Genomic DNA, 25,831 nt, shown 5'->3' with positions numbered 1-25,831 from the left:
TTTGTAAATTAGATTATGTGAATTTGGAACTGAGTTTCAGAGTTCAGTTCTAGTTGGTTATGTATTTCATCCAATGATGCACTGCTGTGGGAACTCTTTTCTCTGTACTTAGATTCCGACAGCTTCAAAGTTCCAGATGGGATGCTGGTCACATTTATCTGTGGGGGGGGGAAGGGAGTAATTTCTCATTATAGCACATTATATTGCTGTTTTTTGTTAGTGGATGTTGCTTAGTCTCCTGTTTAATCTTTGATTACAGGCCACAAAAGAAGTAATAGAACGGGAAGCCCCAGGGATGGCTCTGGCAATGCTGATGGGATCACTTAACGTTACGCCTCTGGGAATGCTTTCTAGGTAAGTGGGATACCAAAAATTATATTGTAAAATGTCTTTCAATAATGCCAGCATAACACAAGGGAGAGTGTGAGAGAATAAAGTCCACTATTCACAAAGGAATGTCGCAGAAGCAAATCAGCTTTATTTCAATGATATATGATCAGAGATCAATCTGAGATTACCCATTGCCATAGGGAAATAATCTACATCTCCCAAAACCTTAACGCAAGCCCTGTTTCACTGTAAAGGCTTTACCAAAGGGAGGGTAACCAACTAGATAAAATTCACATTAACATCAAGCAAGGAAGGCAACCATTTCCATTCCCAACCCACTTCTACACTTAAAACAAAGTCACAGTATCTGTCATGAAATAGTGATTTTATAAACCAAGTCTAGATATGTTTTTCCACAACTGAAAATGTTCAAAATTAATTTTAAAGAACTCATGCAACCCTTTGAGCTTTTGGTTCTTCTAATTGCATAACCACAGTAGAACTTTGTCTTGAAACATGAAACTGCTTCAATCATGAGGAATAATCAATATTCATAGGTGCTAGTTCTTCCTTATAAGTTTCTGGAAAATCATCTATTACAAAATGAAAACCAGGTATCTTATTTTTCAAACCCAACTTTGTTAAACAAAATATATATATACACACATATATGCTATTTAGAACTGCTTTTCTAGCCACCTAACTTATTAACCAGCTAGAATATAGCCAGATATGTGATGCTTCTGAATATAGGTTCATCATTGTAAAGTGGAAACAATTTGGCACCACCAAGACACTGCCACATTCAGGCCATCTCTCCAAAGTCATAGATTAAGGAAACTGCTGCGGAAGGTCACTACGAGGCCTAAGATTACTTTAGAAGAACTACAGAGGTCTCTGGCTGGGACTAGAGAAATGCTGACTGATCAACAATTTCAGGCTTACAAATATGGCTTTTATGGGAGGAGGCAAGAAGAAGGCCACTGATAATGAAAAGCCATATAATATGCTGCATAGCATTTGCAAAGAAACACTTAAGGGACCCTGCTTATGTGTGGGAAAAGGTTTCATGATCTAATGAGACCAAAGTGGAATGTTTTAGTCTCAGTGTTAGAGATATGCTTGGCATAAAACACACAGCACCTCATCCTGCTAACACCATCCTTACTATAAAGCATGGCAGTGTATGTTGTGGAGATGCTTTGCAGCAATGGGGATGAAAAGGCTTGTGAAAACTGAGGGAAAGATGGATGGTGAAAATTACTGGTAGATCCTGGAGGTAAACCTGTTCCAGTCTGCCACAGAAGATTTACCTTTCGGCAGGATCTTAAGCATAAAGCAAAAGCAACAATGGAGTGGCTCAGCATAAAGAAAGTGAATGTTCTTGGTTGCCTGGTCAAAGCCCAGATTTGAATCCAATAGAAATCTGTTGCAAGATGAAGATTGCAATCTACAGATGATCCCCAGCCAACCTGAAAGAGCTTCTGCCAAGAATAGGCAAAAATTGCACCATCTTGCTGTGCAAATTTGGTAAACATTTATCCTAAATGACCATTGGCTGTTATTGCTGCAAAGGGGGCTTCCATCAAGTATTTAGTCAAGGAGTGGAAGACATGCAATCAAGAATTTGGGGGTTTTTTTATTCTTAATTATTTTTGGAATATGTCTATAATTGTTTATTCAGGATGAAAGTGTAGAATATGGTGTATAGATCAGTGAGCAACACCTCCTTTAATGCAATTTGAATTGTATTTTTTAGACAGCAGCGCATGAAAAATGAACAAGGGTATGAAGACATTTACAAGGCACTATAGAAGAATGAAAAGTTCCTTTTTCTGGGTTTACAGATACAATTCTAGGGAGGAAAGATTTTGGTTGTATGGTAAATTTCAGGATTTCCAGCTTGAAATCCTTAGTTAGATTATGCTAGTTGCCATCATAATGACTGAGACTGTGCTTTTAGGCCTAGCTAGAAACAGCTGAGGGCAGAAGTGCTGAAAATGACATAGCTACTGCATGCTAGGAATTATATAAACAGTAAGTTTCAAAGCAGAGCACGAGTGCACATGTGCGTACATTCATCAGCCCGTGCCCAGGGATGTGGCTATTTTACAACATACAGGCATAAATACATCTATGTTATAGCCTGGTCGCGCACATATATGTGCTCAGTTCTAAGTGGGTGCACGACTGTGTGCACAAATCCCACTTCTACCACTTGGCCATTGCCACTAAAACCAGTTCGTACACAGTTTGTCCAGTTAAGGGTTATGTCTTCTAACCCCCCCTCCCCCCCCAGTTTAATACCCTGTTAGCCCTGACCTTTCAAACCCCGCTGATCTGCCTAGATATTTTTGTTTGATCACTTATATGCCATTCATAGCAGAAGTAAAGTTACACAGCAGGGGACTCCAGCGCGCACCAGTGCATGTAGATATTAACGCACAAATTTCAGGTTCAAATCCCAGAACACCCATGCCCCACCCAGACCACCCTTTTTGAAAGCATTTCATTTGTGCGAGCAGGAGAAGATAAGCACGTATCCGGGCAGCTTTTAAAATCTGCTCGGTGCAAGTGAGCCCGACATATTCCCACATCCCCTAATTGATACGCGCATCGGGCTTTTAAATTTCACCTGATAATCTTTAGTAGCCAAACATTATGGAAATATTTAGAGTGCTTTATTCCAAAAAGTTAACTGTTATCATATAGGCAAAATGTCAGCTTATGCATAGATACTAGTTAAATGAATTAGGTATAAGTTCTTGGAATTCAATTAATATTGATAAAATGTCATTAATATTCATGTAGCGTATGATATACTGACCGTTAATTTGTCTATGGCTTGTTATCTATGTCTTAAGATCATTTATAAGATGTGAATTCTTGCTGCACAACAGAGCTTTCACATTTTGGATTACAGCTGGTGACCTGTTTTATCTGTTTGTGCACGATCAGATAATAAAATAAGGAAGTAAGCTAATTGCATTCTGTTTCTTTAGTGATTACAAATCCTTCTTTAAAGCTTTTAAATCAGAATAGACAGAAATGTGCAAAGCCAGGGCAAGGAGCCTCCCAGGTAAATCTTCACCTATGGGATTTTCCACAGTTGTCAAGAAATCTTTTGACTCCTGGGTTTTGGAACCATCTTAGTTAAGCATGCCATTATTATAGTACCACGTGTACCAAGCGTTTTCCTAGGGCACAAAATAGGAAAAATCCTTTAGTGCATCTGGCCTCTACTAGTGTGGTGACCCTCTGGTTAGCCACTAGATGGCCCTAGATCCCTGTCCTTGTAGGTCAAACAGCTTAGTGAAAGACTTCAATCCATGTGCAGCCTCTCCTCTGAGGCTAGCTGTGATTTGATGTATCTTTTTTACTTAGTGGATTAGGAATAGTAGTGGTGGGGTCAGTTTGAGTTAGCCTTTGGAGAGTCAGAAGCAGATTTTTGTGTTTTCCCTGCTGGGTTGGATCTACTAAGCGAACTTCATGCTCTTCCGTTAGAAGAGATTCCTCATCAGTGCCTGAGAGGGTCTATCTCATTTTGAGAAAGAAATACATTACTAAGATGTTTGGATATTCAGTGGCTGGTGTGAAACCCTGCACCCTTTGGTGAAGGCCACCCCAAATCCGAGAGCCAGAGGCTGAAGACCTGTGTGTCTCCTTTCTAGTCCAGAGAAAGAGTAGCAGTGACAGCATTACCCCTAAGTGAGATTTTTGGCTTTGACGAGAGATTTTTGGAAGTTCAGAAGTTACCTTTTTTTCTGTGAGGAGGATTTTGATCCACCCCTCCTCACAGGAAAACTGGGCTTGTATAACTGATTTCCTGTATGCATCAGACTTTTCCTTCAGATAAGTCAGATCTACAGGAAGTGTGGGAAGAAAGAAGAAACAACCCGGAGACCCCTCAACAGGATCTCCATCCCAAAGGAACCAGGGCATAGGCTGTGGGCAAGAGAAAGAGCATTGAACTCAGGTAGTATCTTTTTGGGCTTCAAGGTTTCCCCAGTAGAACTCCCCTCACACACTGGGGCAGTTTGTACACTGAGGAGAAAAGTGACAAGCTTCCCCCCAGAGATGTTGAGAAAGATACGAGCCCATCAACTTAAAGACCTTGTAAATATTTCCACTGTATATTTCATTTGTGGAATAGGCTTTGGACATTGATAGAAATTTTGGAAATAATCAGTAATTTTATTTGAACACCCAGTCTGTATCAAGCCAGTTTGTTTTAGTAGCTAATACATCTACACAGAGCTATTCACACTTAAGAAGAAGCACACAGGGGAAGATTGCTGTAAGAGGAGGCCTGTTCCAGAAAGACTGACACCGACGGTGACCAATCTGCTGCTTGGAAACGTTGTACCCTGATCAGCTAAACCTGGAGCATCCTCTTTAAGTGCGGCAGGCTGTGGTAAGAGTAGGGAGGATCACTATGAGAGGAGGCCCATTCCAGAGAGACAGACTGACACCCACGGTGACCAATTAGCTGCCTGGAAATTCTGTGCTCTGATCAACTGAGCACAGAATATCTTCCTTAAGCGCGGCAGGCTGCAGTGCGCAGCCAAAGCCGCATGCCAAAGGGGTGCACCCCTAGTTACGGATTCTCCTTATAACTGGTTGAATCTCTCTGTGGGGTAGATTTTCAAAAAACGCGAATAGGCGTACTTTTGCTGGCGCATCAGGCGCAAGCAAAAGTACGCTGGATTTTAGTAGATACGCGCGGAGCCGCGCGTATCTACTAAAATCCTGGATCGGCGCACGCAAGGCTATGAATTCTGTATAGCCGGCGCGCGCCGAGCCGCGCAGCCTACCCCCGTTCCCTCCAAGGCCACTCCGAAATCGGAGCGGCCTTGGAGGGAATCCTCTAACGCCCTCCCCTCACCGTCCCCTCCCTTCCTCTACCTAACCCACCCACCCGGCCCTGTCTACACCCCCCCCTTACCTTTCTCCGGGGATTTACGCCTCCCGGAGGGAGAAGTAAATCCCCGCGCGCCAGCGGGCCTGTTGCGCGCCGGGACGCGACCTGGGGGCGGGTACGGAGGGCGCGGCCACGCTCCCGGACCGCCCTGGGCCGTAGCCACGCCCCCGTACCCGCCCCCAAAACGCTGCCGACACGCCCCCTAAACGCCGCGACGACCGGGCCCGCCCCCGACACGCCCCCCTCGGAGAACCCCGGGACTTACGCGAGTCCCGGGGCTCTGCGCGCGCCGGTAGGCCTATGTAAATTAGGCTCACCGGCGCGCAGGGCCCTGCTCGCCTAAATCCACCCAGTTTTGGGCGGATTTAGGCGAGCAGGGCTCTGAAAATCCACCCTTGTGAGTATATGTGGCCTCATTTCTTTATTTGTGTGATGGGAAAGAAAAAAGGGTGGGATTCAGCTTCAACCATCAGGGTCTGTCTCCTCTCCCCAACTTGTACAATCCACCATATTTTCCTTTATGTTGACTGCCATGCCAGGAACTGGACAGGAGCGGCTTGGAGGGGGCTTGTGTTCTTCTGCCCATAATGAGACTTTGGTTTTACTCTGTCTAGAAAACTAGACACAGTCCACAACCAGGAATGAAAGCATTGCTGGTTTCTTCAGATGGAGGGGCAGTGTATCACAGTATCTATGTCTCTTCACCTGCTGGGGTGATGATCCTGCAACCTATATTAGGAGTGAGTTTTACCTCTACTCCTATTACTAGAAAGATTTCTACCTTCTTACCTCCTGAGATACCATCTTCAATTACCTTTGAAACTTTATGGACAGCAATAATTGGGTTACATAGCTCTCTTACTTCTAGTATTCTGTAACTGTTTCTTCTCATTCTCAAAAACATATTCAATGTGAAAATAAGATTCAAGAATTATCAGGAAATATCAAGGAGCTAGTAATATGGCTCTAATTAAGGATAAAAATACTCTCATCGCAAAATGGAAAATTATGAGAATTATTTTAGAAGGCTTAATCTGCGGTTCATTAACTTTCCTATTTCATTCTTGATTTCCCCATTGGAATTACTTAGAAAGTATTATTTAGAAATATTACAAATTCCTGCTGACTCCTTTCCTCCTTTAGTTAAATTATACTATCTTCCAACTGTACCTGATTCTCAAAAAGAAAATTTAGAAGAGGCAGAGGCCCAGGTGGGTAATTTAGGTTTGTCCAGGTTTCTGCAAGATTTGAAAATAGATTCATGGGCCATCTTGTTAGTGGTCTATATTCTAGAATCAGACAGGGAATGGACATTGAAACAATTTTTTTTGTATTCAGAATAAATGTTTTCTTGGTCATAGAGTAGCCATATTCCCAGACGTTTCAAGAGTAAGCCAACAAAAAAGAAAACTTTTTTTGAGCTTAGAGATAGTGATTGCTTTGGGCTGCACATTTTTGTTCAGATTTCCATGTAAGTGCTTAAGTCTGGATGAAAAGAAAAGAATAGATGCCTGTAGTCTAAAATAAATCCTTTATTGAGGTGGATTTTTGGGCTACCCTTGTGTCTCCACCTCAAAGGATTTATTTTAGACTACAGGCATCTATTCTTTTCTTTTCATCCTGACGGCTATCATAGATTGCCTTCCTTTGTGTTTTCTGAGTGCTTAAGTCTGGGAATGATAGGTTTTTGTTCTTTGACCCAAAACAGCTTGAATCTTTTTTGCTATCTTGAGCTTTGTCTCCAACTTCTGTCCTTGTTTCTAGGGCTTCGTTAGCTTAATTTGTTAGTTGAGAATGGCTTTTTCTTTATTAATGTGTACTAATCTCAAACCTTCTTTTCCCAGTTGTGGACTAATCTATGTTGACTATTTGCTAAAAACTATGGGACAGATTTTAAAAGCCCTACGCGCGCCGAGCCTATTTTGCATAGGCCCGGTGACGTGCGTATGTCCCGGGGCTTGAAAAAGGAGGCGGAGCGGGGGCGTGGCCAGAGGCCTCTGTAGGGCCTCTAGGCCGGGGGATCGCGCGCCGGCACTCAGCCAGCGGGCGCAACTATGCCTGCCTGGAGGCAGGCGCAACTTGTCAAACAAAGGTTAGGGGGGAGGTTTAGGTAGGGCTGGGGAGTGGGTTAGATAGGGGAAGGGAGGGGAAGGTGGGGGGGTGCCCTTCCCCTCTCCTCCCCACCCACTAAACTCTTTCTCTTACTTTTTTAAAATTGTATTTTGTTGCTTACTGCTCTAGCTTACTGCTCCAGCCTCCAGCCGTCCCTCTCTACTCCTGGACCGCCCCTTTTCTTCAGCTCGGCAATTCTGCACATAACGGGGATTATGCACGTGGCTGAGCCTCTGAATATGCGCGCAGCATTTGCAAGGCCTAGTCACATGCGGGAGATTTAAAATTTGACCTTAAATTTTTAAAATTAGGACCACAAATACCTGTGTATAGATGTCCTCCACTCATCTGGATAAATTAAAGCCACAACTTAGCCGGATAAGCCATAAAAGTGCACTGCTTATCTGTAGCTGGATAAGGTTTCAAATGCTAGTTATCTGGCTCTCTTTCTTATCCAGCTAAGTAGCATTTTTCTTTTACTTATCTAGCGTTTTTCTTTTACTTAACTAGCGTTTTTCTTTTACTTAGCCAGATAAGTCTGTGCTACTTAGCTGGATCAATAGCATTTTTTGAGACTTATCTTCTACGTGGTGGCTTTGCTGCTGCTTAGCCAGATAAATGAAAACTTATCTGTCTATGTTGAAAATACACGCCACATATCTTTTAGATACGCAAACATGTTGTACAGTAGATTTACATCATACATGTGCATTTGTGTGCATGATATAAAATATATGCGCATGAGCATGTATACCCCTATACACGCTTATACAGATGGGCTTGCATATGTTTAATAAAAATTATCCTCCCTATGTTTAAACTTTTTATTGAAATTAAAATGACAAACAAATGCCTGATGTGCATTTCTTATGCCTGCCAAGCATCCATGTACAGTTTTAAAGTTTTCAACATTTTACCCCATCAAAATAATCCCCCATCCACCCAAATACCAAAAAGCCCCCAAGTGTAGTTCACAACCTACAAGAGAATTTATGAAATAGTAGAAATATACAAAAGAAAAATAACCTATGTAAAATCTCAAGTAGAGCCAATGCCTAACTTCAGAGCCCATCATAATTGGGAGCTATGAATGTCACTAGCCAGCTGTTCCGTGCAGGGTAATAGAAATGCTTAGCATAAGACAGTACTTACCCCTATTTTTAGTTTTTGTTTTTGTTTTAATTTTTCTTGTTTTCTTCGTTAACAAAAAACAGTCTAAAAACTGTCCATGTAGAGCAAATGCAATGCAAAAATTTTCAACTTATCATAATGCCAAAAAGTATCCACTTATCTAGGTGCCAAAAATGATCCATTCATCTTAGTGCCACAGATGGAAATATCCAATTTTTTTTTAAATTCTTTATGCAATTTCCAACAAATTTTCAAGAAACAATCTTGATCAGAAAGAGAAAGAAGAGTAAAGAAAAATATACAAATCATGACAAAAATTTGTCAAAAGGAAATAAAATAAATACTTCTTTTAATCTGCAAGTCCACAATAATGGATCCAATTGCGAAAACAGTTATTAAGGAAAAATCCCTAGGATGAATTAAAGTAAAAGAGCAGTATTTAAACAGCAAGTATACTACATTATATAGGGTGCTCATTATACAGGAGGCAAAACAGACTGAGCTGAATCAATTCCCACTAATTACAATGTTGGTTTATCACTAAAGAAAAAGGTAAATTGAAGAGGAGAAAAGAAAACATATGAAAGGCCCTTATATTTTACATTGCATTTGCAAGGATATTTCAAAACAAAAGAAGCCCCTATCTGCAAAACCCTAGGCCTCAACAAAAGAAATTGTCTCATTTTTTGCATTTGCTTGGAAATATCTGGATATACCCTAACATTTAGATGAAAAATCTAAATGTAACAGGTTGTTATAAATGTAAACTGGAGTGAAGGCATTTTTTTGCTATACCTTGGTATATAAAAAACTCCTAAATAAATAAAAATAAAATAAAAAATACTTCAGAGTGATGTTTAAAGAATAACCTTAAAACCCAGTCACGATCAGGTTCTAATGCAAATGTGACCACCATTGTGGCCGCTTGTACCAGGGCACTGTGAGATGTTTCCAATAACTGAGATACGTCCAGGTTAGGAATTAAAAAGTCCATACCCTGAGCACCATCTTGATTCTCTTGAATCTCTTGTTTCTTATATGGGGGCAAATAGTATGACTTGAATAATGGTGGTATTGCTACCTCTGGAACTTTGAGAATTTCCAAAAGATATTTTCTAAACATGACCTTCGCCATATTGTGTGGAAGCTTAGGAAAATTAATGAAATGAAGGTTCTTCCCTTCAATAGCATTTTCCAAATTCTCAATTTTAATTTGAAGTTGTTGATTCTCCTTTATGAGCAGATCCTGAGTAGACTTCATTTTTAATGTATACCATCTAAACAACAATTTAAGACATTATTAAAAACACATTTATTTCAGAAAGCTTTTAATTCCCCTGCTAGTACTGGTTCTTAAGTATTGCTGTGTTTCCCATCCTGACTTCTTCACCTACTGGCACTTTTCTGTATTTATTTTGTAACAGAGTTGTGTTTTGTGTTATTTCTGTTTTACCCCTATGTTTTATGCTTTTATTTTTTATACAGATTGGGGCGGATTTTCAGAGCCCTGCTCGCCTAAATTCGCCCAAAACTGGGCGGATTTAGGCGAGCAGGGCCCTGCGCGCCGGTGAGCCTATTTTACATAGGCCTACCGGCGCGCGCAGAGCCCCGGGACTCGCGTAAGTCCTGGGGTTCTCCGAGGGGGGCGTGTCGGGGGGCGGGCCTGGTCGTCGCGGCGTGTCGGCAGCGTTTTTGGGGCGGGTACGGGGGCGTGGCTACGGCCCGGGGCGGTCCGGGGGCGTGGCCGCGCCCTCCGTACCCGCCCCCAGGTCGCAGCCCGGCGCGCAGGGATTTACTTCTCCCTCCGGGAGGCGTAAATCCCCGGAGAAAGGTAAGGGGGGGTGTAGACAGGGCCGGGTGGGTGGGTTAGATAGAGGAAGGGAGGGGAAGATGAGGGGAGGGCGTTAGAGGATTCCCTCCAAGGCCGCTCTGATTTCGGAGCGGCCTTGGAGGGAATCCTCCAAGATACGCGCGGCTCCGCGCGTATCTACTAAAATCCCGCGTACTTTTGTTTGCGCCTGGAGCACCAACAAAAGTACGCCAACGCGCCTTGTTTGAAAATCTACCCCATTATGTTTTAACATTGTGAACCGTTTTGATTAATTTTCAATTGTAAAAGCGGTATACAAACACTTTTAAATACATAAATAAATGTATCTTATTTTAAATCCCCAATTTCTTTTGAAAAAGATATTTTGGAGTTTTCCAGCGAGACAACTCTATCTTGAATATTGTTGACTTTATCCACTATTGGATTTAGTTGCAATGCCATGGAAGTCCCCAAATTTGCAGTAGCCTCCCATATTGTATCGAGAGTAATTAAACTTGGTCTTACCAGGGTAGGCATGGAAAACTTCCTTAGAGGACTTAAAACTGAAATATTTATAAAATCGGGCGTACATTTGTACGCGCCGGGTAGCACGCACAAATGTAGGCCGCGCGTGTATATTTTAAAATCTGCCCCTTGGTGCCTGCCAGTTTTAATGCTGCACTGAACTTTTATCAGCCTTCAAGGCGATCTTCTGCTTTAAATCTATTTGATGTGCCTTCTTTTAAACTGGTAAGGCTTGATGAATCACGAGAGAGATTGTTTTACATGCAAGGTCTAGAACTCTGGAATTTCTTGCCTCATCCAATAAAAGAAGAATCCTCTTTTTTTTTAATTTAAAAAATTGGTAAAGGCTTTATTTTTCCAGGAGGCCTTTAAATAGTCTGATTGATCACTGATATTTTTAGTAAATGCTGGTTTTATCTCGTAATTATTATGATAAGCAGAGTATGGGCAATTTAATGCAGGAAAATGTAATGAAGGAGGAAGATGTATAGCTCATTTTTAATGTTTTTATTTGTTATGTTTTATTATGTTTTAATTGCATGTTTTATTTTACTTTTTATGTTTTAATTAATGTATGTCACGTTGTGCTATTTTATGGATGTAATTATGGAAACCACTTAGAAATTCAGATTTGCGGTATAAAAATTTGTAAATAAATAAAGATCCAGAGAGTTCACAGAAAGATGCACTCTTTTAAATTGCTTATATAAGTATTTTACTTTCAACATTGTTTTGAGCAGATTAGCAAAAATTAGATAAGTGAAAATATTTGAAGAGACTGATAACTTGGAGATTCCCTGAAGTCAAATTGGGTTTGAAACTCATGTTGCATTTGAATAACACTAGCAGTTTGATAAAACCTTTTCACAAGACATACATGTTGCTTAGTGTGCACACCACTTTAACAAAAGAATTACCAAAGAATTAGCTTTCAGAAAACCAGTCCTAGAAACATTAAGAGAAGAATTAAATTTAAAACTTCCTCCTTTTTCTTTTGTAAAAACCAAGAAATAAACAGTAAAAGAGACTATAAAAATATCATCAGAATAAAATCTCATTCCTAGTGTTGACCTATTACAAATGAATCTGACTGAAATATTGGAAACGTCATATAAAGATCAAGTTGCCCCAGCTACACTGGTGGTAACATTTTTGCTTGAGTCAGATAAAGAGTGGATATTAAAAATGTTTTTCAGACATAGAATAGAAAATTTTCTAGGTCTTAAAGTGAATATATTTCCTGATTTATCAAAAGCTACTCAAAAAAGAAGGAAACAGTTCCTCTTGTTGAGACCTAGAGTATTGGAAATAGGGGCTATGTTTCTGTTAAAATATCCCTGCAAGTGTCTCATAAAATATCAAGGGATGTCATATGTGTTTTACCAGCCTAATCAACTTACTGGCTTTTTGGTGGGGAAAAATATATTTTCAGGAACTTCTTCTCCTATAGAATGAATATAAAGTCTGCCCATGAGTAAATAAGTATCTGTAACATCTTAAGCTTCCTTTTCCAAATATTGTAAAATACAATTAGATTTTCCTTAGGTTGTGTGTCTTGAGATCTGAAAATTGTGGACTTTGATTTGAGATCAGAATTGTAATTTTCCTCATCAATGTTTCAATAGAGTTGTTAAGAAGTTGGATGTATCTCGTTTTTTCAAACAAGAATGTTTTCTTGAATAATTGTTAAACTTATAAAAATAAAATTAAAAAAAAAAAGAATAAAATCTCATTCCCCTTCATACATTCTATCAGATTCTGAGAATTCTTGTCAGTCAGGTTCAGCTGAATATATAACTGGGGACCATACCCCATATCTACCATCCGATCCCTCATCAGAGCCATCTACCCTTCATTTATGCAACAAATGTCTGAGGCCTTTCCCTTCCGTCTTCAAGAAGAGAAACAATAGAATTACAAGGAGTTCTAGAATGTTTGCAGCCTCCAAGACAAATTAAAGCTGTCCTTATGAATCAAGCATTATTAGAGGTGCAAACAAAGCTCTGGAAGACATATTCCATCTCGCCACTGAAATTACTGACATATACAAAAATATGCAGGACATGAGAAATTCCAGTTACCACACAAAGGGGCAGATTTTATAAAACTATGCGCGCACGTACTTTTGTTCGCGCACCAGGCGCAAACAAAAGTATGCCGGATTTCCATAGATACACACGGAGCCGCGCGTATCTGTTAAAATCCGGGGTCAGCATGCGCGAGGCTGCCCAAAATCGGCAGCCTGCGCGCGCCGAGCCGCGCAGCCTGCCTCCATTCCTTCCAAGGCCGCTCCAAAATCGGAGCGGCCTCGGAGGGAACTTTCCTTCCACCCTCCCGCACCTTCCCCTCCCTTTCCCTACCTATCCCCCCCCCCTACCTTTGTTGCACAAGTTACGCCTGCCCGAGACAGGTGTAACTTGTGCACGCTGGGCGGGCCACGGCACACCATGGGCCGGTCCGGAGGCCGCGGCCACGCTCCCGATGATGCGCCGGCCGTGACATGCCCTCGACAAGCCCCCCCAGGAAAGCCCCGGGACTTATGCGCGTCCCGGGGCTTTGCGCGCGCCGGCAGCCTATGCAAGATAGGCTCGGCGTGCACAGGAGGGGTTTGGGGTAGGTTTTTGTGGGTTATGCGTGTAACCCTTTGAAAATCTACCCCAAATCTCTTACAGTAGAATCTATCATGAGAAAAGTCAAGAAAACCAAATTTATTTTCAAACACTCCAAGTAAAGAAGCTCGGATCCTTAACATGCTAGGTAAAAGAGTATTGAAACGTGCAGCATTACAGTCTAGAATAGAAGGCCACCAAATTAAAATGATTTAGTATTTATTTAATAACCTGCAAAAACTGAAAAGTCATGTGCATAAACTCCCTAAACAAAACTTGAAACAAGTTGCAGAGTTCATGCAAGACACAGAGTATCAGCAACAGATATAGTTGCAAGACGATTAGCTTGGCTTCCTGCAGCTGAACTAAGAGAAGAGGCTCATGATAAATTAGCAGACAATCTATGTGGAATAGACAAAGTGGAGGAAAAAGCTATGAAATTTTAGAATCCATCAAATACCAACATTCTGCACTTCATTATCTGCCTTACAGAGGATACATTTGCTCAATGATGATATCATCAAAACAATGTTACATCCCATATGCTTATTACAGACAGCAACCAACAGTGCTGCAACAACTTCAGCAGCTCCAGCAGCAGGCTCAGCAACCGCAGCCAAAACAGAGAGGTTGTATCTGTCAGCAACAAAGGCAAACTTAGCAGCCTCCTCAAAGGCTTGCTATTGAATTTTGCCCCACAAAAAGCATTCCCAGAAAATACTTGGCTAGATATTCAAATAGGGGAAAAGCTAAGATTCTTAAAATATCAATCGAATCTAATCACAATGGGGACATGGGGTAAGAATCCATTGCTGGATCCCCCTTCTAACCTGCAGGTGGTGCTGTGAGTTGGCTTGGACTACCTGCGCAGTCCTCCAACTCGGCACCCTCGCTTCCTCAGGTTGCCATCTTGTTTCCTCTTTGGGCTTGTATTTATATTGAGGAAGATTGTTCAGACAGTTGCCAGAGCTTGGTTCTACCTAGGATCCATGTACTCTGACTTCATCCTTGCAATTGGAAGGCTTCATCATTTTTGGATTTCACATTCAACACTCATGCTTGTGCTTCTTCTTGGGTTTCTGGATTCCTGGTTCATATCTGTTCTTCATTCTGTTCTTAGCCTCTCACTCCTTGTCTGTGTCCAAGTTTTCCCTATTTCCTATGCCTCGCTGGCTACAAGCACTGGAGGGCCAAAACTGAAGGGGAAGGTGGCTGGCCTAGGTGAAGGTCCATCTACTGTCAGTGGCCTGGATTTGACTCTCCTAGCATTAAACTTCTCATTTCTGAGACAATTCATAGACAACATCCATCACATCCGTCTGGTTTATATGGACCCCATGGAGCTGGCCACATGCCTGACAGCCCAGGATAAATATCTGGAACAGCTGAATCTGCATCTGTTAAGCCTTTAGGAGCAGATCAGTGCACTTACTCAAAACTTTCTTCCTGGGGCTCTTGGATCATGGACACAGAATATGCCTCTGTCTGCTTCTATACCCCTTGCAGCTACAAAGCATATAATAAGGAGGCCATGGTGGAAACCCCTTTGTTTTTCTAGAGACCCAAAAGCCTGTCAGGGCTTTGTGAATCAATGCTTTATAGTCTTTATGCTACAGGCCTCCCGTTTTCCTAACTATAACTCCAAGGTGGTGTATATAATAATGCTACTGACTGGGGAGGCTCTGGCCTGTGCCTCCCCACTCTGGGAAGAACAAGACCTGATTGTAGACTGTGATGCCTTTATCTTGACATTCAAACACATTTTTATGAACCTAGTCACCTGATTTTAGCTTCTACCACCCTTCCCTTCATGAAGCAAAGGCCAGTACGCTGTGGAGTTCTGCACAGTTGCCACAGGGACAGGGCTGGAATGATGAGTCTCTTGTAGCCTTCTACAATGGATTGACAGATTGGATCAAAGATGAGTTGACTTGCCGGGACCCTCATTCAGAAGCTGGATTCCTTGATTTCCCTGTGTCTGCATCTAAACACCCATATTCATGAACGACAATCAGATCTCCAGCCTGACATCTCATGCAGTCTGGTTCCCCTGCTTGAGAAGCCTATGGAACTTGTTCATATTGGCATCCGTCTTTTCCAAATGGAGAAGGACCACAGGAAGCCCCTGGCACTTTGCCTTTATTGTGCTGATCCCAGACATTTAGTCAGAAATTATCCATGAAAACATAGATGTGTTCAAAGTCTATCACCGGTCTCACAGGAGCAGATTCCATTGAACCTTGTTGAGGTGTTCCTCAATCATGTAGCCCAGCATCTCTCAGACTCATTATTTTTGTATTGGCCAGTGGTATCAGCAAAGACTCTCACCCTCATCATTTCCAGAACAGTAAGCTATTTAATTAGTCTTGACTTTGTCCATCTACACAGAATTCTTTTCCAACCTAATCCAGCAGCATTGATGGGCAGTCTTTGAACCAGTGAAAGACACAAGAAGTCACAATGGACTTGAATATTCTAGTAGGTATATGGCACTCTGAAATCATTTCATTCTGGGTCCTTTAATCACCTTCTTGTATGGTTCTTCTGGGGTTTTGGCTACAGTCACATAACCCACTTATTGGCTGGCATGCAGGATAGATTGTCCCTTGTTTTCCTCCTTGCTTCTCTTCTTGTGTTCTGGACCTGAGATCTATAGCCCCCACTCTTGTGACCTCCTTATTCAAAATACCCCTAAGCTTTCCAATGCAGTACCATGCTTTTGCAGATTATTTTAGCAAGAAGCAAGCTAAGACTCTCCTGATGCATCACGAATATGGTTGCACCATTGAACTGCTTCCTAGAACTATGCCTCCACATGGCAAGACATACCACTTATCAGGTCCAGAAACTAAGGCCATGTGTGAATAATTCCAAGAAAGCCTGACTCAAGGCTTCATCTGACCTTAAAAATTATCTTTTTTGTACAAAAGAAGGATGGATCTCTTAGGCCCTGTGAATTCCTTAGGCTACTGTGGCCTTAATAAGATCACAATTAAGGATTTTTGCCCCCCTGCTGCTAATCACTGAACTCTTTGATAGACTCTAGGAAACCTGGAGTTTTACCAAGTTGGACTTGCATGGGGCCTACAACCTCATTTGAATCTGATAGGGTGAAAAATGGAAGACCGCCTTCATGCCCTTTAGACTTTGTAACATTCTTGCCATACTCCAAACCTTTGTTAATGATGTTTTTTGAGACCTCCTCTCCTAGTATGTAGTGGTCTACATTGGTGATAATCCTGATCTTGTCTCCAGATCTGACAACCTATAGGCAACATGTTGTGAAGGTCCTTTCTTATCTTTCCCACTACCAGCTTTACACCAAGTTTGAAAAGTGTGTATTTGAACAGAAGAAGTCTACTTCTTAGGATATGTAATCTCAGCTTAAGGATTTGATATGGATCTGGATAATTTAACACAGTTCTTGAGTGGCTGACACCTTTGGATCTCAAGGCATTCCAATGTTTATTGGGCTTTCCTAATAATTATTGATGTTTCATTCAAAACTTCTCAAAGGTGGTGTCTCCAGTTACTGCCCTTACATGTAAGGGCACACTAAAGAATTATTGGAATCCTCAAACTCAGTAGGCCTTTCTCTTGGCCTGTCCAGTATGTGCTAGAACCAAGATCCCTCATGCTAAACCTTCAGATGGATTGCACCTGCTCCTGATCCCTTCTGTACCATGGATTCACTTCTCTGTAAACTTCATCACAGACCTTCCAAATTCCACTGACTGAATTGCCATTTTGGTGGTATAGACCAGTTTTCCCAAATGGTGCATGTCATTTTTATTTCTAAACTGCTATTAGCACCTCAACTGGCCATCATTTTTATCAGGGAGGGAGGTGGTCCATTTATATGAAATCCCAACCACCATCATATCTGATCGAGGATTCCAGTTTATTGCTAGATCCTGGAGTGCCTTCTGTAAAGATTTGGGTATCAGTTTACAGTTTTCTTCAGGACACCATCCCCAGACAAATGACCTTCTAGAGAGATCAACCAAGATCATGAGTAGTTTCTTAGATTTTTATCTTGGCTTATCAGAATGATTGTGCCAGATTGTTCTTGTGGGCCAAGTTCACTCATAACATTCATGTCAGTGAATCCGTAGAGGATTCTCCATTTTTCACAATTTATGGCTGACACTCTATTTGTTTATATACTGCTGCTCCAGCTACTGAAATCCCTGCAGCAGATGCTCTAGTGTGATATTTACAGGAAACCTGGATTCAAGCACAACAATTAGGTGAAAACTTTGATCCAGCAGAGCAAATTTGCCAACCATCATCTTAGATGTGAACCCCAGCATCAGGTCAGCGGTAAAGTCTGGCTGCCCTCAAAAAATCTACGTCTGAACTCTCTTGTGCTACACTTGGTCCAAAATACATAGTCATATGCCATAACTGAGAAAATTCAGTAATTATGTACCTTCAGCTTCCCAACACACTTAAGATACTATCTTCATTGCATATCTCTTTGTTAAAGCCATCTACACCAGATCCTTTCAACAGGCAAGGATACAGTTCTGGTTGTTGGCCACCCTGAATTTGAGGTTGAGGAGATTCTGTAGTTTTGGGTGTATCATAACAAGAGTACAATACTTGGTCGATTGGAAAGGGTATGGCCCCAAAGAAAGATCTTAGGTAGATTAATTTGACCTCCATGCACCTCTTTGCCAGAAGAAATTCCTTGCAAAGCAACACAAGGTGCCATTCCTGAAGGAGAAGAGGGTACTGTAATGATCCACTGCTGGATCCCCCTCCAGCTTACAGGTGCTACTGTGAGTTGGTTTGGACTACCTACCCAGTCCTTCAATTCAGCACCCCCTTGTTTCCTCCTGGTAGCTATCTTGTTTCCTCTAAGGACTTGTATTTATATACTGTGGCAGGTTATTCAGTCAGTTGCCAGAGCTTGGTTCTACTTCCAGTCATACTCTGATTCTGATCCTGCAGTTGGAAGACATCTTCATATTCTGATTCTACATTCAACATTCCTGCTTGTGCTCCTTCCTGGGTTTCTGAATTCCTGGTTCGTACCTTTTCGTCATTCTGTTCCTGGCATTTCTCTCCTTGTCTGTGTCGGAGTTTTCACCCCATTTCCAATGCCTCGCCGGCCTCTAGTACTGGAGGGCTCAACCTGAAGTGAAGGTAGTTGGCCTAGACGAAGGTCCCTCTACCATCAGTGACCTGGATTTGACTTTCCTAGCATTAGGCTGTTGGGAGCGTGGACCCTGAGACCGAGGGGGGAGTTGACACTGCCTGAAAGGAGACCCCCTCAGGTCCCTCCCATCGGTAGGCGAAGCCGGACAGGAAGCAGAGGCCAGCTGGAGCTTCACCAGTACCAGTCCACATTCCACGCAGTTTGAGCTCTTGGGTACCGGGGCCGGCTGATCTTAGGTGGGCCTCTTCATGGATGATCCCATGAAGGAAGGCCCAACAGTAACTCAAGTCTGATCCGAAGCGGCGGTCGGGACAGGTGGAGATACTTGCAGTCAAGGTTCAGGCCAGAGATCTGGGCAGGCGGCGATACTCATGGTCAAGGTTCAGGTCAGAGGTCTGGGCAGGTGGGGATTCAAGCCAGGATTCAAGCCAGAGATCAGAAATCAGAAACCAGAAGGTCTGTCTAAAGGAAAGGCGAGCAGGAGAAAGGGAGCAGGGCAGAAGATAGTCCGGAGAGCAGGGAGGCTGGGAGCAGGAACCTCGGAAACGAGAATGCTGGAAACAGAACGCCACTCGAGAGAGCAAGGGACTTGTTGCCAAAGCAAGCTCTGAGTGTCAGACAGATGGTAAAATGCTAAGAGAAATCAGGGAAGCTAACCAATTTGGCAGTGCAATAATAATGGGAGATTTCAGTTACCACACTGAATCTATCTGTCCGATATACAACGAAATAAAGATGCACTTATGAACAATCACATTGTATCAACATATTTTTATAGTTTTTAGTGAAAAGACTATGTTAATCATTTGTGTATATATGTTGGACCTTCATATTTCCTGCAGTTTGCAAGTATTTTGAACTTGTAATTTTTACCGCTTGCGGGTCTTTATTTAATCATCAGTCCATAAACATATGCAAAATATTTTTTTTAATTTTTTTGATTTTTAGTAAAAAAACGGTACTTCCCTTAGATGAGCGCTATCGCGTTTCAGAGTCCAGGGTCCGAAGTGTTAGTCCAAGTTGTCCACGTTTCACGGGCTGCTGCTTCAGGGACAATATGAGATGTTCTCCAGTTGCTGGTGTATTTTCCACATGGCTTTATAGAATTTTACTGGGAGTCCAATTGTAATTTCTCGGAACTTACCGCCATTTTCTCTTGTCAGCGTTTCCTCTTGCCGCCGACAATGCATCAGCCTCCCCCTACATAAGGCCACCTCGGATGCCCTTCCAATGCCTCAGCAATAGGTCCAGCTACTTTGTAGTGCGTCTTGCAAGCTTGTTCCTGCCTCATCTATCCAACCTGGTTCTACCTAGTTTGCCCAACCTGTTCCTGCCTTGTCTGCCCAGCCTGATCTTGTTTGCCCTTCCCATTCTCCTCCTCCTCCTCAGACAGATACGTGGTATTGAGCCCTGCTTGGACCCTCGTTTGATCTTATTGCTGCCAGCCTCTGCTGGGATCCTCATTCACCTGATAGCCGCCTCCCACCGACCCTAGTCTGGCCCTGGATTCCACTACTTGCTGAATCCCAGGGACCCTCGCCTAAGTTCTGCTGGTCCCGACACCCAAAGGCTTAACCTGAGTGGAGCACAGGCTGGTATAGGTGAAGCCTCTCACTGGTCATGTAGGGTCCACCTTCTGATGGTGGGAACCTGTGGGCCCCTCTCTGCAGGTTGAGCCAATCTTACTCCAGTCCAAGGGTTCACAGACTCAACATATGCACATGTATAGGCACACGTGTGCTTGGTTTTGCCACACAGTAGATTGTATGAAGACAAGCTTGTTCTGCTCAGAAATAAATCACTTTGAAATTTGTCTCAACTGTTCATATCCTTCAATTAAAACGAGGAAATGAAGTGACCAAGCAAACATTGATTAAATGGATTTCTCAATGTATAATACATTGCTTTCAGTCTGAAGACTTTCAGGCTGCACACCGGATAAAAATTCATCAACTAAGAGCTGTTGCTACAATACTGGCTCATTTAAACTCTTCCTCCATATAAGACATTTGCAAAACAGCAACTTGGTTGTCCATGTGCACTTTTGCTTAGAACAGGAATCTCAGATAGTAAATTTGGACAATGCGTACTCAGTAACAATGTGTCCAACTTCCTGACAGTGATCACAGGTTGCAAGAAAAAAAATGCAAAGAAACCGGTAGCTGGGGACTCTCATACTATGTGGCTGCTTTGTAATGCTTGCCTATGGCGAAAACAAAGTTACTTACCTATAACAGATGTTCACCATGAACAGAAGAACAAATAGCCACACAATCTCTCCCTTCTCTGCAGGAAGTTGCTTGGAAATGATCTGAAGGAGAAGCACACAGCATATATGCTTTCCACACGTGCCTAGATAGAATTCCAGGAATTTCTAGGCTAGGAGAAAATAGAAGACTAAGTCGGTACCATTGGATGGTGTCACACATTTTGTGTAGCTGTTTGTTCTGTTGTCAATGGAGAACACCTGTTACGGGTAAGCAACTTCACTATACAACCCATAACCTACTCCCCTTCAAACCAAAGGGCCTCTGATTTATTTGAGTTCAATCCACTTAACCAGTCAGATACTCGCTGTAGGTCCAGGTTGAAATTATCCAAAGCCTCCTGTCAATCAGATACAAATGAAACAAACAGGTGATTATCATCCACTAGGATGTATTTGCAGATACCAGCAGTTGCAATGATCTTAGCTAGGGCTCCAGATACAGACTGAAAATGTATGCCTACAAAATCAGTATGAGCAGCACCACAATGTTTATATTTGCTCCAAGTGTTTTCTAGCAGAAAAAAATAATCATATTAGATGAGTTAAAGGAGAAAGAGCAACACCACTGATAGCACAAATACTACTACTAATAATATCGTGGGGAGAGCATGTGGTCTTTTACAGTGACAATGAGAACAAGAAATAAAGCAGTAATATTATATTCCTTCTACTGGCCTTGCTTCTGCGGCACATAGACAAATTGAAATGTGAGCACATTTTCCTCAAGGAGTCCTTTTTGTCCTATTTATGTATCATTACTGCTAAACAAAAGTTATATAGCACAAGGAAATGAGGGATTTTCTTTCTGAGAGTGAAAGACATAAAAGCTCACCTTCATTCTTTCTGGCGTGGATAGATGATATACTCTGTAACAATATATTGATTTGGAGAGATGATTTTATACTGCTGTAGCTGTCTTTTCTAATGCTGCTATACAATCCACAAAATTAAATGTTATCAAAAATACACACAATGTTCCATTCTTTGCTCTTTCTGCACCCTTATGGATGCCTCTTCAGTTTGTGGGTAAAAACGCATGATGGTGAATAGGTTTTGGAATTATCAAAGCCTTAATTTTAGTGAGTAAAATGCTATTTTACCCAAGGAAAGAGTTTTCATTATTGCTCTCCCCATCATTAGCCAACTGGATCTGGGTCACTGTCACTGCAAATATTGGGCATGCCAGGGGGTTGATTCCATGTCTGAGCCAAAGAAAGATCACATTTTGATTTCTTGGCGTAAAGCCTCATGTTTCTTCCCTATTATGGAGGCTATTCAATGATAGATTGATTTTGAATAGGGCTCCTCAGAAGCTAACTTTAAGGGGAATGAGCCTTGGAAGGACTATACCCCCTGGATCCAGCTGCGAGGAGCCTGGAAGGACTATACCCCCTGGATCCAGCTGCGAGGGAGTAATTGTGCTTCCGAAAGTAGATACACTTGTGTGTGCCATCACCAAACAGACGACTATTCCTGCAGGTCATCCTTGAGCAGGCCTTGAAGTGTAGTGACAATGAATTTGCAGATAGCTTCTTTTGCTCCCTGATGGCTTGCTCTTGTTTCAGGAAGTTGATGAATTTGGTGTGAATTCCTGGGCAGTGATGGAACTGGCAGATGCCTTTTTGGCAGATGCAAGCTGCGATCTGCTCCGCACTTCGGCATCTATAGCTCAGGAATTGGTTGGCCAATACAATCTTACAACATTGCCCTTTAAAGGACCATTCTTGTTTCGAATGAGCTGAGAAAAAGAAAATGGCCAATAAGTGGGGTTAGTGGCAGGTTCCTCGGTTACAAGAAGATGTCAAGCAGATACCACTCGCCTTCGGCACGAGAGGTCGTACTAGGGTTTTCAGATGCTTTCGACCCTACAGAGGAGCGGCTTCTCAGAGAACCTGGCCTTTTGGCAGCCTCAGTCTTTTCATCTCAGGCAGCCCGGAAGAGGTGCAAGCTTGCGTAGTGGTGCGCCCCATCCCGAGCCTCTCAATGCAGGTCCCCAGGAACAGGAGATAGGGGGCTCACCTGACTCTCTTTTATCGGAGGTGGGTCAAGTTCATGTCAGACCAGTGACTTCTGCACATAAGAGATGGTTATGCTCTGGAGTTTCTCAGTGTCCCTCGGGTTGGTTTCATGGTGTATCTCTGCAGCTCTTCACAGAAGAGACAAGCAGTGGAGTGTACACTGTGGACTGTAATTCTAGTGCCTATGTCACAAGAAAATATGGGCCGGTATTCCATTTATTTCGCTGTGCCAAGAATGAGTGCTCTTTTTGCTCCATCCTAGGTCTCAAGGGAGTCAACCGTCATTTGTGGGTGACTCGTTTTTTGCATGAAACCTTATGTTCAATGATAACGGCAGTGCAGTCGGGGGAGTTCTGATGTCCCTGGATTTGTCAAAGGAGTACCCTCATGATCCCATTTGTCTGGAGCTTCAACGATTTCTGCATTTCACTGTTTTGGGACAACATTAATAGTTTTGAGCGCTGTCTTTTGGGTTGGATACCACACCCAGAACCTTTTCCAAAGCTATGGGGGTGGTTGCAGTAGTGTAGAGGAAGGATGGCATTATGGTTCAACCATACTTTGAAGATTGGTTGATTCAGACCAAGAGTCTGCAAGAGAGCCTTCGCGTCTCACACAAGGTGATCTCCTTGTTACAGGAACCAGGATGGGTGATGAACTTGGCCAAGAGCAATCTACAGCCATCCCAGACTCTGGAGTATCTCGATGTTCAGTTTGACATGAAGCAAGGTAGGGTGTTCCTGCCAGATGGCCGCATTCAGAAGCTGATGGCACAGGTCCAACTATTGACAGAAACAATATGCCTGACAGAGTGGTCTTATCTACTGGTGCTCGGTTTGATGGCAGCCACCCTAAAGGTGGTTACTAAGGCAAGGGTGCCTATGTGCCCTCTTCAGCATGCTCTGCTGGCTTGTTGGAATCCACAGCCTCAAGACTATTCGATATGCCTTCACTTGCTGGTGGAGATCAGCATACAGCTGCAATGGTGGTGGCAAGCAGACCATCTAAGTAAGGGGGGTTTCCCTACGATCACTGGACTTGCTAGTGCTCATGACGGATGCGAGCCTCCTGGATTGGGGGGGCCCACTGTCAGGAGTTGATGGCGCAAGGACGCTGAAGAACAGAAGAGTCTCTGGAGCATTAATCGACTGGAATCCCAGTCGATTTGTCGACTGATTACGTGGTTGAGTGGTCCGGATAATATCAGACAATGCAATGACAGTGGCTTACATCAATCCCCAGGGAGGAACTAAGAGCCAGCAAGTGTCACAGGAAATAGCCGAATTCATGAAATGGGCAGAAGTGCATCTTCAGGAGATCCGAGCCTCACACATTGTAGGAAAAGACAACGTTAGAGCTGGCTTTCTCAGCAGAGTCTGGACTCAGAAAAATGGGAATTGTCAAATGTGGTGTTCCAGATCATAGTGAACTGCTGGGGCCTACTATTTCTAGACCTGTTGGTGATATCTCACAATGCGAAGGTTCCTCACTTCTTCAGTCGAAGGAGAGATCAAAAGTCCTTGGGCATCGATGCCCTTCTGCAGGAGTGGCCGATGGGCAAACTCCTATATGCCTTTCCCCCGTGGCCCATGTTGAGCAGAATGATTTGGAGATTCGAGGGTCACACGGGGATGGTGCTTTTGGGGCCCAGGAGGTTGAGGTATGTAGATTTGCAAATGCTTCTGGTGGACCTTCCTATCCAATTATCAGTTCAAAGGGATCTGCTATGGCAGGGGCTTGTTCTTCATGAATATCCAATTCTATTTTGCCTTACAGTTTGGTCCTTGAGAGAGCTTGAATGCTGAAGCATGGTTATTCCACTGTGGTGATTGCCACTTTGCTACAAGTGAGAAAGTTCTCCAGTTCTTTAGCCAATGTGTGGGTCTGGCGAGTGTTTGAGCCTTGGTGTGAGGATTGAAGGATTCTCCCTCGTTTGGTTAAGATCCCACTCATTTTGGAATTTTTGCAGGATGGATTGCGAAAAGGGTTGGCCCTTAATTCATTGAAGGTACAGGTGGCGGCTCTTGTCTGTTTCCGAGGTCAGGTATCCAGTATGGCTCCTTTCTTGCCAGTACCCTTGTGGAGTCTTAATCTGTTTTGGGGTTTCCTAGCGGGTCTCATTTTTGAACCGCTGCACAGCCTTTTCCTTAAGGTTATTTACATTGAAAATGGTGTTTCTTGTGGCAATTTGTTCAGTGCGCAGAGTCTCCAAACTACAAGCATTGTTTTGCCGAGAACCGTTTCTGCGAGTGATTCCGGGGGCGATACATTTGCATACTGTTCTGTCTTTTTTGCCAAGGTGCTCTTGGATTTTCACTTGAATCAATTTCCCTGCTGATTCTGGACAGGGAGAAAGATGTGGAGGAATGTCGCATTTTACGGTCCTTGGATATAAAGAGGCCTATCTTGAGGAATTAGAGGATCCTGAACTTCTCAGGAAGACGGACCGGCTGTTTTTACTCCATGGTAGGAGTAAACAGGGTGAGCCGGCATCGCAGGCTACAGTAGCCCACTGGATTAAGGAGGTAGTCACAGCCATGTATGTGGATGCTGAGCAGCCGTTGCCTAATCAGGTTAGGGCTCATTCCACTAGGGCTCTGGTAGTGTCATGGACAGAGATTAGATTGCTGTCTCCTGTCGAGATTTGCTGAGCTGCGACGTGGTCCTCCTTACATAACCTTTTCCAAGCATTTCTGCCTGGATGTGTAGGCCTGGGAGAATGCAGCCTTCACATGTGCGTAATTGATCGGACCATAGGCAGCCTCCCGCCCTGTTCGGGAGTAGCTTTGGTACATCCCAGTGGTTCTGGATCCACCTATCTGAATGTTGAGAAAGAAGAAATGACTACTTACATGATAATTTCATTTTCTTTAATAAGGATAGGTGGATCTACCTTCCTGCCCTTGGCTGCCAGATATTTGTGCAATTGTTCTCCTGCGTGG

At 42.9% G+C, this 25,831-nt stretch overlaps 1 protein-coding gene across 7 annotated transcripts in view; it reads left to right on the top strand.

Annotated features, from left to right (window-relative positions):
- The window catches only part of GPHN (gephyrin), a 1,154,395-nt gene that overhangs the window by 576,957 nt on the left and 551,607 nt on the right, over positions 1–25,831 (top strand). For all 7 annotated transcript variants that reach the window (XM_029598877.1, XM_029598878.1, XM_029598879.1 and 4 more), the window contains one exon: positions 260–354. In XM_029598877.1, the coding sequence (XP_029454737.1) occupies positions 260–354 (95 nt within the window). The remainder of the gene's footprint in view (positions 1–259; positions 355–25,831) is intronic.

This window comes from Rhinatrema bivittatum, chromosome 4 (assembly GCF_901001135.1).
Source record: "Rhinatrema bivittatum chromosome 4, aRhiBiv1.1, whole genome shotgun sequence".
NCBI classification, from domain to species: domain Eukaryota; kingdom Metazoa; phylum Chordata; class Amphibia; order Gymnophiona; family Rhinatrematidae; genus Rhinatrema; species Rhinatrema bivittatum.
The sequence above is the reverse complement of the archived record's forward strand: the minus strand, read 5'-3'. Positions and strand labels throughout refer to the sequence as shown.